This window comes from Octodon degus, unplaced genomic scaffold (assembly GCF_000260255.1).
Source record: "Octodon degus isolate 3935 unplaced genomic scaffold, OctDeg1.0 scaffold00122, whole genome shotgun sequence".
In the NCBI taxonomy this organism is placed as follows: domain Eukaryota; kingdom Metazoa; phylum Chordata; class Mammalia; order Rodentia; family Octodontidae; genus Octodon; species Octodon degus.
Window position 1 is genome coordinate 2656164 of NW_004524698.1, and position 15568 is coordinate 2671731.

Sequence of the window (15568 nt, forward strand, 5' to 3'; positions counted from 1 at the left end):
AAAAAAAAAAAAAAAAAACTCTACCCAAAATGAACAAATTTTTGACATGTGAAAACTGTATGAAATTTATATTTGTGGATATAAATAAACTTACTGTAACACAGTTCTGCTCATTCATTTGCATATAATGTGTGATGGCTTTCATAACAGTGGACCTCAGTAATTGTAACAAGGACAATTGGCCTACTAACACTAAATATTTAAAATCTTGTCCTTTAGAGAATGTTTGCCAACTTTGATATTAAACAAATAGTAAAATACAGTACACTTTCATCAGGTACTTTGGAGGAAATAAACTAGGCTTAAAAGTTTGATAATGGGGGCTGGGGAGATGGCTCAGTGGAATAAGCACTTCCCTGGCAAGTGCAAGGGCCTGAGTTCAATCCCTGGTTCTGCAAAAAAAAAAAAAAAAAAAAAAAAGTTCGATAATGACTGCAGGTAAGAAGGCAATTTAGTTAAGAAATCTGGGAAGGTCTTGACAGTGTTCTTTCTGGGAAAACTGCCTCACAAGTGGTTGCCAAGCAAACGTATGAGGAAAGGCCAGGGGAATGGAATAGTGTATGACAAAGGCTTGAAAATAATGTTTGTAGCAGCAGAGTGTGACCTGCAATGTATAAAAAGTCATGCTTATATTATTGTCAGTATATTGTTTGAGTAGCAGATGCTCTGTTAGTAGGATGCCCCAGTATTCTGTCTTCTTCTCTCCCAATTACCCCATATCTGTGTCTCTGGGTTTACTGCTGACTTTGCTGTTGCAGATCCAGATGCTTGCACTGGTACAGAGATGCCTTCACAATTGAGAGCTCTTTTTGTTTGTTTGTTTGTTTTGTTCCCATCTTCTTTATTATTGTTTCTTAAGGAATTAGACATAGTGAGTTAGGGCTCAAGAAGCTTTTAGACCCTCCCTGTTATGGTAGAATCCGTTCATCTACACACACTTATTTACCCAGGCTGCATCATGGGTGTGTAGGCACAGGACCAATGCTGGAAGAACAGATGCCAGAGGATGACTGTGGCTGTCAAAAATACTTGCTGCATGAATTAATTAAACCATTCTTGACTGCTATTTTAAAATGTCATATGTAATATTTCAGTAAACAACCTAGTAATCAATCCAAGTACCAGCAGAAAGAGACAAAAAATGGTTATTCTTCTCATATTATATAATTGTTTACCTGGAAAACTATACAAACTAACCACAAATATTAGTATCAATCAGTGTTCATTGATACTAATATACATAAACCTAGATCATTTTTTTTTCTTTTTTTTAATTTTATTTTTTTGGTACAGGGTCTTACTATGCAGCTTGGACTCATAGTGAGCCTCCTGTTTCAGCCTCCCCAGCACAGGATTACAGGCATGCACCACCATGCTTGGTCTTGGTGGCCGGCTCAGTGTGCCCAGAGTTCCATGGCTGACATGGCATGTGTAACCCGGGATTGAACCCCAGTCTTTGTGCTTGCCTAAGTGGGCACTTAGACCACTGAGGCACCTCTGCAGCCCTATGTTGTTTGGTTTTTGATACAGGGTATCACCATGTAATTTAGACTGGGTTTAAACTCACTTTTTAGCCCCGAGCTGGCCTCAAACTCACAGCAGTCCTCCTGTCTTCATCTCCTTAGTGCTGGGATTACAGGCATGTGCCACTAGACCCTACTAGAACTTTCTATATAAAAAATCATACAGAAAATAAAATAGAAAAAAGACCTGGTTGTATCCCATTATATACATACACACATACGTATAAATACACATGTATGAATTTGTTGTTAAATGTTTTGTGTGTAGAAATAAAACAAATCCATAAAACCTATATGAAAAATCTAGAAAACTGCTATATATAACAGAAGATAGAAAGCCTTATGTCTTTGAGAAACAAATTTAGGGCCAGCCGGATAGCTAGGGGGACTAAAGTGCCTGCTTAGGCTGAGACAGCAAGTGAGACTGGACATGGTGGCACCCGCCTGTAATCCCACCACTTAGAAGGCTGAAAAAAGGAGAATCACTAGTAGGATCTACATAGTGAGACCCTGTAGACCCTGTTCTAAATACAAGAAAAAAAAAGAAACAAATCTAAAATATTTCCTAATTTATATATTTAATGCAATCCTAACGAACACTTAAATGAACTTGAAATTCATTTGAAAAAATAAATTTGGTAGAAGAGCTTATAAAATACCAAAAATGGGCGGGCCAAATAGCTCAGTGGATTAAAGCACCTACAAGCAGGCGCAGGGGCGGGGGTTTCCATCCCCAGGCCTGCCATGCTGGCCCCGCCTCCAGACACACTGAGACAGCAATTGAAACTGGGCATGGTGGGGCACGCATGTAATCCCAGCACTTGGGAGTCTGTAAACAGGAGAATCACTATGAGTCCAATCTAGTAGCGAGACCCTGAACACCCTGCAGAGCCTCTCCTAACATACAGAAATAAATTACCAAAAATAAGACTAGTAAGAGAATTTGCTCGCAACTAGGTGTTAATGCACATTATAAATTCACAGTAATTAAGATAGTGTGGAACTGGATCTCAAAGGGGAAGATAAATAGAAGGGACTAGAAAGCACAGAAATACAAATATAGTATAAGAGACCTAGTGTCTGCTAAAGGAAGCACTTTACTCCAATTAAGAATAATGCCAGTTAATTCCAGCAGCCTGGAGGCTGAGGCAGGAGAATCATCCCAAGTTCAAAGCCAGCCTGGATTACATGGTGAGTTCAAGGCCAGCCTGAACTACATAGTGAGACTCCATCTCAAAAAAACAAAACAAAAAAATCTTAATAAAGGACAATGATGCCAACTAGTTCAACAATAGAATTGGAAGATCTGAAAAACTATTTAGCATTAAAAACTGTATCAGCACAATAAATTCCCAACAGGTCAAATCTTAAAGTATGAAAACCTTGCCATAAACTAATTTGAAAACTAAATATCTGAATGAGAGAAAAAATGTTTCTACGTGTTGCACAGGTTTTTATAAAAAAATCTATAAAATGAGTTATGAGGAAAAATGAACAAGGATAATTGCTAAAAATATAAGATGGACAATAATATAATAAACAAGATGTGTAATTCGTGATGATGGTATCGGTGATTTGTATATTATTTTCTCATCAACAAAATTGCAAAACAATTTTCATCAATGGTTCAGCAGGGAGATGAAGGCATATTCACACCCTGCTAGTGTAAAATGAGTAAAACTCATTCAATTATTTTGAGATATATTTGGGAACATGTATGTCATAATTCTAAAAAGCACATAGATTAGTAAATCAACTTGGAGGAAAGAATATTATAAAGAAACAATTATTTGTAAATGAAGTGCTCATTGTAAGCTTTATATTACATTGGAATAAGTTTAAATGTGCCCAAATAAATGATTAAATAAATTATATCTAGTCTTATGATGCAGTGGCATGAAATTATGGAAAATGATGATGAATACTTGAGTTCTATTATATTTACAAATGTTGCAATGACTGTTTAGAAATGTTACTATACATACAGAAATGATTTTATTTATGTAGTGAATCAGTAAAAACTTAAGTGAATACATGCACTGAAAAAAAAAAGTACTACCCTAAAACATTGTGTTCATTACACCTTGGTAAATTATGGTTGAAGTCACATGTGAATTTTGTTTTCTTCCTTGATTCCAGTCAATCTTCATTTTCTACAGCAAACTCAGGTAAAAATCAGAAAAAAGCAAAGCTACTTTCATTTTACAAAAATAATCTCATTTTGTGAAATTAATTTGAAATACCTATTTTTCAAAAAGTAATTTTTTTCTTCTTGTTTTAGACCTAGCTCCTGGAGGTGGCGATGACTGGATCTATGATTTGGGGATCAAGTATTCATTTACAATTGAACTTCGAGATACAGGCAGATATGGATTCTTGCTGCCAGAACGTTATATCAAACCTACTTGTACAGAAGCTCTTGCAGCAATCTCTAACATAGCGTGGCATGTCATCAGGAACGCCTAATGCTCTTGGCTTCTCACTCTGCTTCCTACTTTCACAGATTCTAGAGACCAAATCGTACTAGTCTCTAAGATTGATCAGTAGTTTTGATAAAAGTTTTTCCACTCCTTGCTTTTGCCAAAGAACACAATATATATTGCTTTACAATTAAAAGGTTCTCGTACATGTTTGTTTTATCTTTAAGAGGCTGGTCAGTGATCTTTTAATTTCTGATGCTTCACTAGCTATCTCAAGCAATTGTAATGAACAGATTTCATGGAGATCATCGGATCTAACTAACAGAAAGAGAGATGGTCAGGAATGCCATACACTTAGGTTTTCTTGTCGTTTCAAGAAACTTCTGTTCACGCCCCCAAAACCGCATTTCGCTTGCCCGTCACAGGCGCAGGCCCGGGACGCGGAGCCTCGCAAACCTGCAACAGACCCCGCTTCTCAACCCAATTCGACCACTCACTAAACACTGTGGGATGAACGAAAAGAATGGCGGTAATTACTTTCAACAACAAACATGATACTTCGAGCATCTCTTCATTGCAACATGGTATATAACAAACGAGGAAACTGTATCCCTTTTAACTGAAACTTAGCGCTCCCAGCCTCTGTCCAGAGCTTCTCACTGCACAATGCAGACCTCCGCGGCCCAGTCCGCACCGCACCCCGCTGAGCCGATGTTACGCCTGGGGGCGTGGCCTGGGGCGTGGCCTGACGCGTGACGACTAATCTGACGGCCGGAAGCTGCCTGCGTCCACACAAGGGCAAGGCAAGCCTCTGATTTCCGGCGGCGTTTTGAGGTGATCCGCTCAGCGGCCTGGTAGTGTTTTCGTTTTCGTTTCCGTTTCTCACTTTTCAGACTCTTGGTTTTATTTTTTCCTCCTTCCGGGTCTCGCTTGACCCTGGCGAAGTGGCGGGCGACCTCCGCCTCTCAGCCGCCCCGGAGCTCCTCGCTCGCCGAGGCCGGTTCCCGGGAGCCGCGCGTGCACCTCCCACTCCTTGTCGTCCGCCTCCCGGGTCCGGGCGCGGGGACACACTGTCGCCTCCCCCGCGCCTCGGAGCGCAGGTAGCGGTGGCACCTCGGAACTGCGCTTGCGAAGGCGACTTGAGGAGGAGGTGAGCGGTCATTGAGTTGGGGCGGGTGTCTGAGGAAGGTGTCGGCCCATGCCTGAATGGAGAGGCCTGGGTTACAGGTCCCGCGGCAGCGGCGCTTCGCATTTTGAGCATTGCTCGAGCTTCCTACACTTAACTGCTGTAGCTCTCTATGCCCGGAACTCGTTTCTTGCTCTGGTGATTCTGGCGCTCGGTGAAGGGGCCAGGTCTACTCAGACAAAAGGTTGTTCCTCCCTGCTAGTTGATGTGGGTAGGCGTAGGAACTCTTGAGCGATCTTCTCGTGTGTATATGATAGAAGGTTGCACAAGATGGTCCTAGTTTTGGAGTCTCTCCTTTTATTTATTTCATGTATTTTAGAGAGGAAAAAAAGCATCTATGTTTTATTTTGTTTGGTCTTATTACTTGAGAGAAATGACGATTTAAGTCCTCAGAGTTGAGGCGAGCTGCTTTATCCTCACATTCCCGACATTTAGCTGTCTTGTCAGAAACTGGAGACGAATAAAAGGGTCTGTAGTTGACATTTTTTTCTAAATAGCTTAGCATAATTTATGACAGGAAAATAATTTACAGTTGATAATACTTAACATGATACGGTAAGAACTTGACTGTGGGTGGTAATGTCCTAAACTATTTGGTTACGTTGGGAGGCTTTCAGACCTTTTGAATTACTTCGAAAATGTTGGACACATGCAGTGTCCAGGTTTTTGGATTTTAAAGGCAATCACAAGTTTGGAAAAGGTCTTTGCACCACAGACTTTGCACAAACTTGAGGTACTGTTCCAGCAGATCCAGAAGACTAGGCAGTGCATTCCATGTACATTTGACTAGTTAGCTTTGTCTGGTTCTGTAATAGTTGGCATTACTAAGTGTAAATAAACAAAATAAAAGATAACAAGAGATGACAGAGAGGAGGACAGGAAAATGTGATTTAAAAAGGAATGGGGAGGTAAACATTATGCACTGCAAGTATTTACTAGTAAGAATATTTGACATTACTACTTTTAGTATTTTGGCGACAGTAGTTTTGTAGAGTCTTGTGGAAACAATATATACATTTTGAAATAACGTTCAGTTTCTTAAATTAGATTATAATAAGACAGTTTCAACAAGAGACAAAGGTGATGCCAGCATGTAGCAATTTGTGTCTAAAAATAGTACTCTGAAACTTGACTTTCACTGTGCATCTGGTAGTATCTGGTTTTATCAATATGTGGTCTAACTCAATACAGTACAAATGCTATGTAAGTGGCAGTTAATATTGTATTGCTTGTGGAATAATCAGAAAAAGTTTTTACATGTTGATTATAGACACTTTTTTTAAAGACAGTATTTTGTCTAAGGTTTGTTGAATCCATGGATGCCGAACATATGCATGTGGGGGGGACAAATGTATGCCTCTTACTGAATTCCTAATTATTGGTGATTTAAAATTAACACTGATTTTATATTTTGAGATATGCAAACTTTTCTCATTTTCATGTGTGTAATATAAATTTAAAATACTAAAATCTAGTAAGTGGATGTTATTTTAACTTCTGTATGTCATTAAAATTTTAGGGTCACCAGTGTTAATTTATATTACAACAAGGATTGGCCTTTATAAAAAACAAAGTTGTTTAGTATGTATTTATTTGGAATATTTTCAGTGGATGTTAGTTTTCCCTACCTTCTCTCTCTCTCTCTCTCTCTCTCTCTCTCTCTCACACACACACACACACACACACACACAGAGTCTTATACAAGGATGGAGATGTTTTACCAAGTATTTATTAGCAGTTGAAGCATTATCTGCTATGGAGATATATAGAACAGGTATATTTTTTAGGTTTTTTTTTTTTAATCTTTGGATAGTTTTATGTTGCAGCTGTGTTCATTTTATAATAGCTGCCAACATGGGATGTCAGCTTAGTTCCATCAGTTCTATTTGGAATTCAGTTTAGAAATGTTTTATTCTAAAATATACAGGTTAGCAACCTGTAAGGTTGTTTCATAGAATTCTTTTTTAAAAGTTCTCTTAAACTCTGTCAAATAAATTTAAATATTTTTCAATTTAAGAATATGAAGCATAAGGCAGGTATGATGGCATGCACCTGTTGAGTTCAAGGCCAGCATGAACTATATAGCAAGACCCTGTCCCCCCAAAAACAAACAACAACAAAAAATATAAAAAGAATATAAAGTTTGAAGACACTTTATTTTTAATGTGACCCTTTACTCTTAGAAGTTCAAGATACAGGGGAAGTCTGGGTGTGGTGACACACCTGTAATCCCAGCACTAGGGAGGCAGAAATCAAGAGGATCACTATGAGCCTGGGCTGTGTAGTGAGACCCTGCACGCACACACACACACACACACACACACACCAAAAAAAAAAAAGATACAGGGGAGATAGCTTGATGGTCTAAGCCCCTGCCTGGCAAGCCTAAGGACCTGGATTTCGATCCTCTGTACCACATGCCACGCTGGACCTGTGCCATGCTGGCCACTGAAACCAGGTGTGGTGGTGCATTCCTGTAATCCCAGCGCTGGGGATGCTGAAACAGGAGGATTGCTAAGAGTCCAAGTTGTATAGTGAGACCCTGTACCAAATAAATAAATCTTGAAAAAAAAGTTTTAAGATACAGGGATTTGTCCTACTACTGTATTTGTAATATTTATGTAGTTTTAATGACTTCATTGTATAATTGTCTAAGATGCTATTTAACATAGCTTATTTTATTTATGCTGATGGTAGCTGAGACAGTGGAAAACTGTAGTAGTAGATTGATGTGAAGATGTCAAAACTGATACAGTTTGAGCATCCCTAGTCTGAAAATCTAAAATCTAAAGTGCTTGAAGTAAAAACTATTTAGGTGCCAACATGACATTACTAATGCAAAATTCTACCCCTAATTTCATGAGATAGGTTGTAATCAAAATGCAGGTGCACTAAAAATACTGTATAAAAATACCCTCAGGGTATGTGTATAAAGTGTACATGAATTTTGGATTTAAATTTGATTCCATTCCCAAGATGTCTTTTTAAATAATTAAAAATTTGAAAAGTTTGAAGTCCAGAATACCCTGGACCAAAGCATTCTGGAGATGGAATTCTCAACCTGTATATGTTTATAGCCAAGATTTTAATAATTATCTGTAGGGGTACATACTTATTTAGAAAGAGGCCCTTCTATATTTCTCTCAACCATGTTTATGGTATGAACCTCTGGGCCCATTGTGATACTGGATGTTTCCTGGAGCAGGGGAGCATTTCTCATTTTTAAGATTCTCTTTGTATCTAAATCGCTAGACTCACGGTGTCCCAGACTTTCATTTTCTTTTTTATGCAGAAAGATTATGATGAGGTGGATGAAAGTGCAATGGCTGCTTACACCAGAATTAAAAAAAAAAAGAAAGAAAGAAAACCTTATAAAAGAGTAAACTAAATTAGCAAGTTACTACTGTGACTTCATGTTATGGTTTGTATCTAGGTATCCCCCCAAAGCCACATGTCACTGGGCTGGACTTCAACAGTTTATGACCAAGTCATGATCGAATGCTGGGATTATGGGTTGTGGGTACTCTGCCCACCCTGGGGCAGGTGGCCTGGATACAGTATAAGAAAGGGAGAAACTAACCGCCTCTGCCACTGCTGCTTCTGCTCCTCCCTTTTGCTCTTGGTGTCTTGCTGTTTTCCACCCTTTGCTATGCCATTCTGCCTTGGAGCCATCTGATTATGGACTGAAACCGCCACAAACTGTGAGCTAAATAAACATTTCCTTCCTTAATTTTGGATGTCAGGCATTTTGTACCAGTGAGAGAAAAGTAACTGAGACCGCTTGATTATGACCTTACAGATATGAAAGACTTTAGCATTTACATTTTATTTTGTTGTTTATAACTTGTATACTTGAAATGCCTGGGTCTCATTGAAACCTGTTTATTTTATTTTATTTTTTATTTTTTATTTTTTTTTGGCAGAACTGGGGATTAAACTCAGGCGCTTATTCCACTGAGCCATCTCCCCTACCCCTTCACTGAAACCTGTTGATACAAGTTGCGAAATTTTTTTCCTTCCTCAGTCAAATGTGCATTTTTATTTTGTTGTGGTATTGATCTTCCTTGTGGGCCCAGATTTGTAAACAGGATTGAAAAATTCTAATTGTCAGATTAGTTGGCTAGATAGTTTTGATATGTGAAAAGAAACCCTTTATCTGGCATACTGGAGATTTTTTTTTCCTCATGTCTTTGGTACAGGGTCTCACTGTGCAGCTTGGACTTGTCATGATCCTCCTGTTTTCAGCCTCCCCAGTGCTGGGATTACAGGCGTGTGCCACCATGCCCAGACTCGGTTACCAGCTCAGGGGCCGGCACCAGTGTGGCATGTGGGATCAAGGATTGAACCCTGTTCCCAGTACTTGCCAAAGCAGGCGCTTACTCTGCTGGCCTATCTCACTGGCCCAATTATGTATATTTTTGGACAAATGAGATTTTAAAAGTTATATATTGTGTTTTGTATAAGCATACATACAGCTTTTTTTTTTTCCTGTATTTTAGGGAAGAGTCTACAGAGTGTTCAGGGTCTCATTACTAGATCAGACTCAATGATTCTCCTATTTACAGCCTCCCAAGTGCTGGGATTACAGGCGTGCACCACTACACTTAGTCTCAATTGCTGTCTCAGCATGCCCCTGGGGGCAAGGCTGGCATGGCAGGCCCGGGGATCAAACCCCTGGACCCTGTGCCTGCTTGCAGGTGCTTTAATCCACTGAGCTATTTGGCTGGCCCTACGTATAGCATTTTTACAAACTGGCGAATGTCTCAGTACTATTTAAGTAACTATTGTTGACTAATAGAAGTTCCTAGATGAGTAGGTATTAGTCAGTTTGTCTTAGTATAATGAAATACTTGAAATAGGCTCCTGAAGAAAAGAAAGTTACTTCAGCTCACAGTTTTGGAGTCCAACATTGGACCCATCAATTTGGCTTTCATTGAAGGGTAGCACACTACCGCAGGAACACATGTAAGAGCAAACTGCTTATATTGAAGCAGAGAGAGAATAATAACTAGGGTCTCAAGGTTCTCTCTTATGACCTAAGTGCCCAAGGACCTAATATCCTCCCACTGGATAAAGGTCTGAAAGGTCCACTCTCAGTGTTCTACAGCATGTCTCAGTGCTGCCACCCTGGGGGAGTAGTCCTTTCCATAATGACCTTTGAGGGACATTGATCCAAACCCTTGTAGATAGCATTTTATTAGAAACCTTTATTTAATTCCTACCCCTCTACCTTTGCCTCATATCTAGTTCTTCTATTTAATCTAGGCTTGGTATCAAGATGTGGTAAAGCAAGGTCTGGCACTGTTGGTCTATAAGTAAAAAGGAGAATCCACCTTTGCTTTGTTACATTTCTTCTGTAAGGTAGATGACTTAATAGTAGCTGCACTTAAAATTCCTGAAGCTATCACACTATAGGTCAGTCTGTAGTAGTTTTTTTTTTTGTTGTTTTTTTTTTTTTTTTTTTTTTTTTGCGGAACTGGGGATTGAACTCAGATCCTTGCGTTTGCCAGTCAAGCACTTATCCTACTGAGCCATCTCCTGGCCCCTGTAGTAGTTCTTGATGTCATCTCTAAAGGCAGTTTGTGAGTTAGAGGCAAGAATACAAGAAACGAGTAATTTCTAAGTCTGGATTATTAATCTTCACTACAGTGTCCTTTACATAGTAGTCAAAACTCTGGAATCTTCAAAACTTGTGTTAGGATCTAGGATTAGAGTGAAATTGTGAAACTGCTTTCTAGCAGTGGGTCAGAGAATAGTGCTGATCTAAACAAAGGTGACAGAGCAGAAAAACAAGAAACAAAAACAGTTAATTTCAAGATTCATCAGAAACATAGGAAGCATGGTAAATGACCATTCTTACAGGTGTAATAATAAATAGCTTGTTGGTGCCAATTCTGGAATCTGCTACCATTATTATTTGTTTATTTTTTTGAAAGGAGGCTATTGTAAGAAACTTGAGACAGAGAATACCAGGCTGTGTAAAGGCAGCATGGCATGGAATCTTTTGTCCCTGGGTGCAGGTAGGGGATAGAAACACTAGAGATCAAAGAAAAGAGAACTTCTTTTATAGGGCTTAAAAGAAGGCATGGGACTTCAGATGGAAAGATCTTAGTGAACATCAGTGATCAAAAGTTCTCTAAATCTCTGGTGTCTCAGTGGGCAGAATCCTCAGGTCTGGTGTAAATGTATAGATGCTTACAGATGTCCTGGTGCTTGAAAGATTCTGTGCTATGTCCTATCTTTTCTTTATAACATCCTGTTCATGTTTGCTGAAGGCAGCACTTGTTCTGGGGTTATAGTTTTTGCTGAGAACAACTGTGGCTTTTGAAAAACAGGTTGGCTGGTGAAAAGTCCCACCTGAGGGCAGTCTGACCAGCTATGTTTATGTTTAGGGTAGTCAAGTTGAGAGTAGTAAGGATGTTGCTGACAGAACTAACCCATTTCTGTTGCTAGTGGAGGAAAAAAATGTAAGGGTAGGGCCAGTCACTTTGAGGCAGTAGGATGAGATAGACAGCTTATGAAGAAAAAAATGTTCTTTTAATTCTGTATAAGGACATTATGAACCCACTCAATTTTAAATTTATTAAGAAATTTTAAAAAAATTAAATGGTTGAACACAAGCTTAAATATTACATGTTTCTCTTACAAGAAACAGAATATTAATGCACAATAAAAGATAGATAGTAGAAAAAGGGAGATGGATCTTTAGCATAGGGGAAGTCTTAAACATGGAGAGATGGGGATATAATGGAACTTTAAAATTTTTCTCTTTTATATATTTCTGTATACGTTTTCTGTATATATATATATATATATATATATATTATTTTTTTTTTTCTTGAGATATGGTTGCTATGTAGCCTAGGCTGACATCAAACTCTTTGATCCTCTTGCCTCAGGCTCCTGAGTTCAGTGGTTAGAGGTATGTGCCACCAAGCTGGCTTATATGGGAAGGGAAATTAAAATTTCAAATAAAAGCCCTCCTGCCCAAGAATGGCTTCCAAAACCTAGTGGATCCTTCTGGGCAAGCCTGATAATAGAACATTCATTCCTTTGTGTAGTCCCTGTTTTTACTGCCTTTGTGTAACTGGTGGCCTTGTATTGTAACTTGGATATCCATACTGCCTTTATATAACTGACGGCCTTGCATTGTAACTTGATATGTTTAAACTACTTTGGCAATCTGTGATGTCACCCAACCCACCAATCATGATCACCAAATCTGCCTTTATACCAGTCTACTTGCTTTCCCATAAATGCCTTGAAACCCCACCTGGCAGGGCTCTGACTCTTTGGGAGTGATCCTAGTCAAGCCTACTGGTTGCCTTCTAAACCTCCTCAGTGTTGTGTCTTACCATGTTTGGTCAGTTTTCTCTAACATTATGTATTTATTTATTGAATCCTGTGTAGATACAAATTGTAAATTGCTGGGTATTTTTCCTAACCAAAACTGTAAATTTTCTAGGTCTTTTAGGTCTTTTGTCTTACTTTTCTCATAGGTGAGACAAAATACCAAACACCTAAAGTTAGAGGACAGGAAGTTTATTTGGCTCACAGTGTATAGAGGTTTCAGTCCACAGTCACCTAGCTCCAAGTCAAGTTGGCATGGCAGAGGATAATTAGTTCATGGCAGTGCAGGGCAGGCAGAAGGCAGCAAGCAAGCAATGAGCAGCAGCTCTTTCTGTCCCTTATATTCCACCCAGGCTACCAGGCCTTTGGGCAGGTAGCACTCACATCCATGTTGGGGGTTGCCTTAATCCTACACAGAACTATGGCAGACCAATTGATGGACTAATTTAGTAGTCACATACCCTTGATTCCAGCATAACACACTCAAGATCCAGCCACCTCTGAAAAGCTCTGCCTGTGACCACATGAGACTTTCAGGGGACATGTAGACACAAGCTATAAAAGTTTTTCGTTATGCTTAGTAAGTAAAAAAAAAAAAAAAAACATATAAAGTTGTATCAAATCTTCAGTTCACATTTAAGCTGAGAATGAGTTCAAGAAAAATTAAAGATTATAGGGCTGACATTAATATGCAGAATTGGTCATAGTACATTACTGGGAGAACAGTTGATGCATAAGTGATTTTATGTTGCAGCATATTCTTATTTATGTGACACTGGGCTAATTTTTATAATTTCTAATTTAATGTTATTTGCTGTGTGCTTTGAATCTCTTACATTTTGGAATGTAAGCTACTTGGAATGTAAGCTAAAAGTAAATACTGTGTCATTTACTTTTCTTCTTGATTTTTCATCATGTTTGTCAGATGTTCTTAATTTTTAAATATTTTGCAAAATGCAACCTGGAGAACATTTGTTGTTTGTGGTGCTGAGAAATGAAGCCAGGGCCTTGTGCATGCAAGGAAAGAACTCTACTGTTGAGCCAGTTTGCCAGCCCATAGGTGAACATAATTTAGCCAAACATTTTGAATTTTTATTATTGGTTGTTTTGATTTAGTACTGCCATGATTTAATGTCCCCTCAAGTGATTTACCTTTACTTTGAGTCCTTATTAGAGAGCATTTGTGACCTTTGTAACATTTACTTCCAAGCCAGGTGTGATAGTGCAGACCTGTAATCCCAGCTAGTTGGCAGGCTGAGGAAGGAAGATCAAGTTCAAGGTCACCTTGGGGGGTTTAGTGACACCCAAAAACGGCTGGGGATATATAGCTCATGTGCCTGGCACATGAGAGGCTCTGGGTTAAATTCTCAAAAGACTTTACCAAATGGAATTTTCATTTTTTTAGGTACTATGCTTCATTCTAGTAACTTCTCATGACTACTAATGTTTAAAGTGTGGTATAGTTTAGTTCTTTTGTGCCTGTTCTTGTTTAGCAGTTCTCATCCACTTCGTACATCAGTAGTTTCCGCCTACTTTTCATAGTAGTGTACACTGTATAGTATTCTTGTTGTAGAATTTAATAGTGTCCTAACATGCATCATATTATCCATTATTTGATATTTTACTTTCTAATTGACTTGATTATAAAATGAGATTAGCTTTGTATGACTGTTCTAGCGTTTACATTTCTTTTTTGAGGGGGAGATAGGTCTTGCTGTGTAGTTGAGGCTATCCTTGAACTTGCAGTGATCCTGTTGCCTCAGCCTCCTGAGTGCTGATATTATAGGCATTTACCACCACATCTGGATAGAAATATTTTTTATCATTTGTCTTTCTTTTCTTAATGGTGAAATAATTTACACATTACCTCTAGCATCTGTGACTTTTATGTCAGTGTAGGATAGATTAGAGCAACACCTTGACTTTCTAGTTCTACAGCTTGTCCTGTTTTGGAAACAAGTCATTTTATCAGTGACTTTTGATAGGGGGCTCTTTTGTTGTTGTTTAACCGAAAAATAAATATCTTTGCTTTTCTTTGATCTTTCAAAAAAAAATTTTTTTTTTTTTTTTGGTAGAACCGGGGATTGAACTCAGGCCTCTGCACTTGCCAGGCAAGTGCTTATTGCATTGAGCCATCTTAAAAAAAAAAAAAAAAAAAATTAGCACTCATTTTTCTGTTGTGCTGATTTTTGAGGTTATACTTCTGCAGTGACTTACACTGTATAAAACATACAGCATATGCTGAGTCTGGTATGGTAGCACATGCCTATAATCCCAGCACTCAAAAGACTGAGGCAAGAAGATGCACTCAGAAGACTGAGGCAAGAAGATTGCCTTGAGTTCAGGGCTAACCTGCATGGCATAGCAAAACCTTGTCTCAAAAACAAAACTAAAAACATTGTTTCCATTATTGGTAAAATTTTCATCTGGTTTTTACTTTTCTGTTTTCTGTAACATATCTTTTCTAGTTAACCAGTTGTTGGGTAACAATTTAACATCCTTAATGGATGGGGTTACTAAACTTTGAAAGTTTTTATAAGTAAGTTGGTAAACATTTTGTGTTTTTTTTGTAAGAGTGTAGTACTGTGAAAAACAATACTGGTGAGTAGAAGCATATTTGTTTGCTCTGCAGAAGTGGTGCAAATTTCAAAGCTGTTATAAATTTAATAAGGCAGGTTTTATAAGATACTGTATTTTTGTTTACATGTCATTCTTCCCAAGAAATATTCAGCGTTATCTGCAGCTTTATCTATTTGTTAGTTATAGCTGAGTTATTTAAAACTACAGTTTTATCGTTTTGCTTCTTTCTTTCTTTCTTTTTTTTTTTTTTTTTTGTTAAAGTAGTTCAAAATGTCAAAAATTAGGAGGAAAGTCACAGTGGAAAATACCAAGACCATATCTGATAGCACATCACGAAGACCCAGTGTATTTGAGAGGCTTGGACCCAGCACCGGCAGTACAACAGAGGTGAGCGGTCACTCATGGTCACACATTTCTCTTAAATCCTGTTACTGAAAACAGTGATCTGCACAATAAAAGTGAACAAGATGTGGGGAAGTAGCTTGGTGGCGGTAGCCTAAGCGCCTGCT

General features: G+C 38.5%; 2 protein-coding genes across 6 annotated transcripts in view; both read left to right on the forward strand.

Annotated features, from left to right (window-relative positions):
• The window catches only part of Cpb2 (carboxypeptidase B2), a 57266-nt gene extending 52755 nt beyond the window's left edge, over positions 1-4511 (forward strand). Inside the window, exon 11 of the mRNA XM_004640264.2 lies at positions 3805-4511. Within this exon, the coding sequence (XP_004640321.1) occupies positions 3805-3989 (185 nt within the window). The 3' untranslated portion in view covers positions 3990-4511. The remainder of the gene's footprint in view (positions 1-3804) is intronic.
• A 90-nt stretch (positions 4512-4601) lies between these two features.
• Zc3h13 (zinc finger CCCH-type containing 13) overlaps positions 4602-15568 on the forward strand; it is a 95571-nt gene continuing 84604 nt past the window's right edge. For 3 of the 5 annotated variants that reach the window (XM_023700176.1, XM_023700178.1, XM_004640265.2), the window contains exons 1-2: positions 4602-5093; positions 15324-15446. In XM_023700176.1, the coding sequence (XP_023555944.1) occupies positions 15330-15446 (117 nt within the window). In that variant the 5' untranslated portion in view covers positions 4602-5093; positions 15324-15329. Of the gene's footprint in view, positions 5094-15320; positions 15447-15568 lie in introns of all 5 variants that reach the window. The other 2 variants (XM_023700177.1, XM_004640266.3) reach the window with 2 other exon arrangements.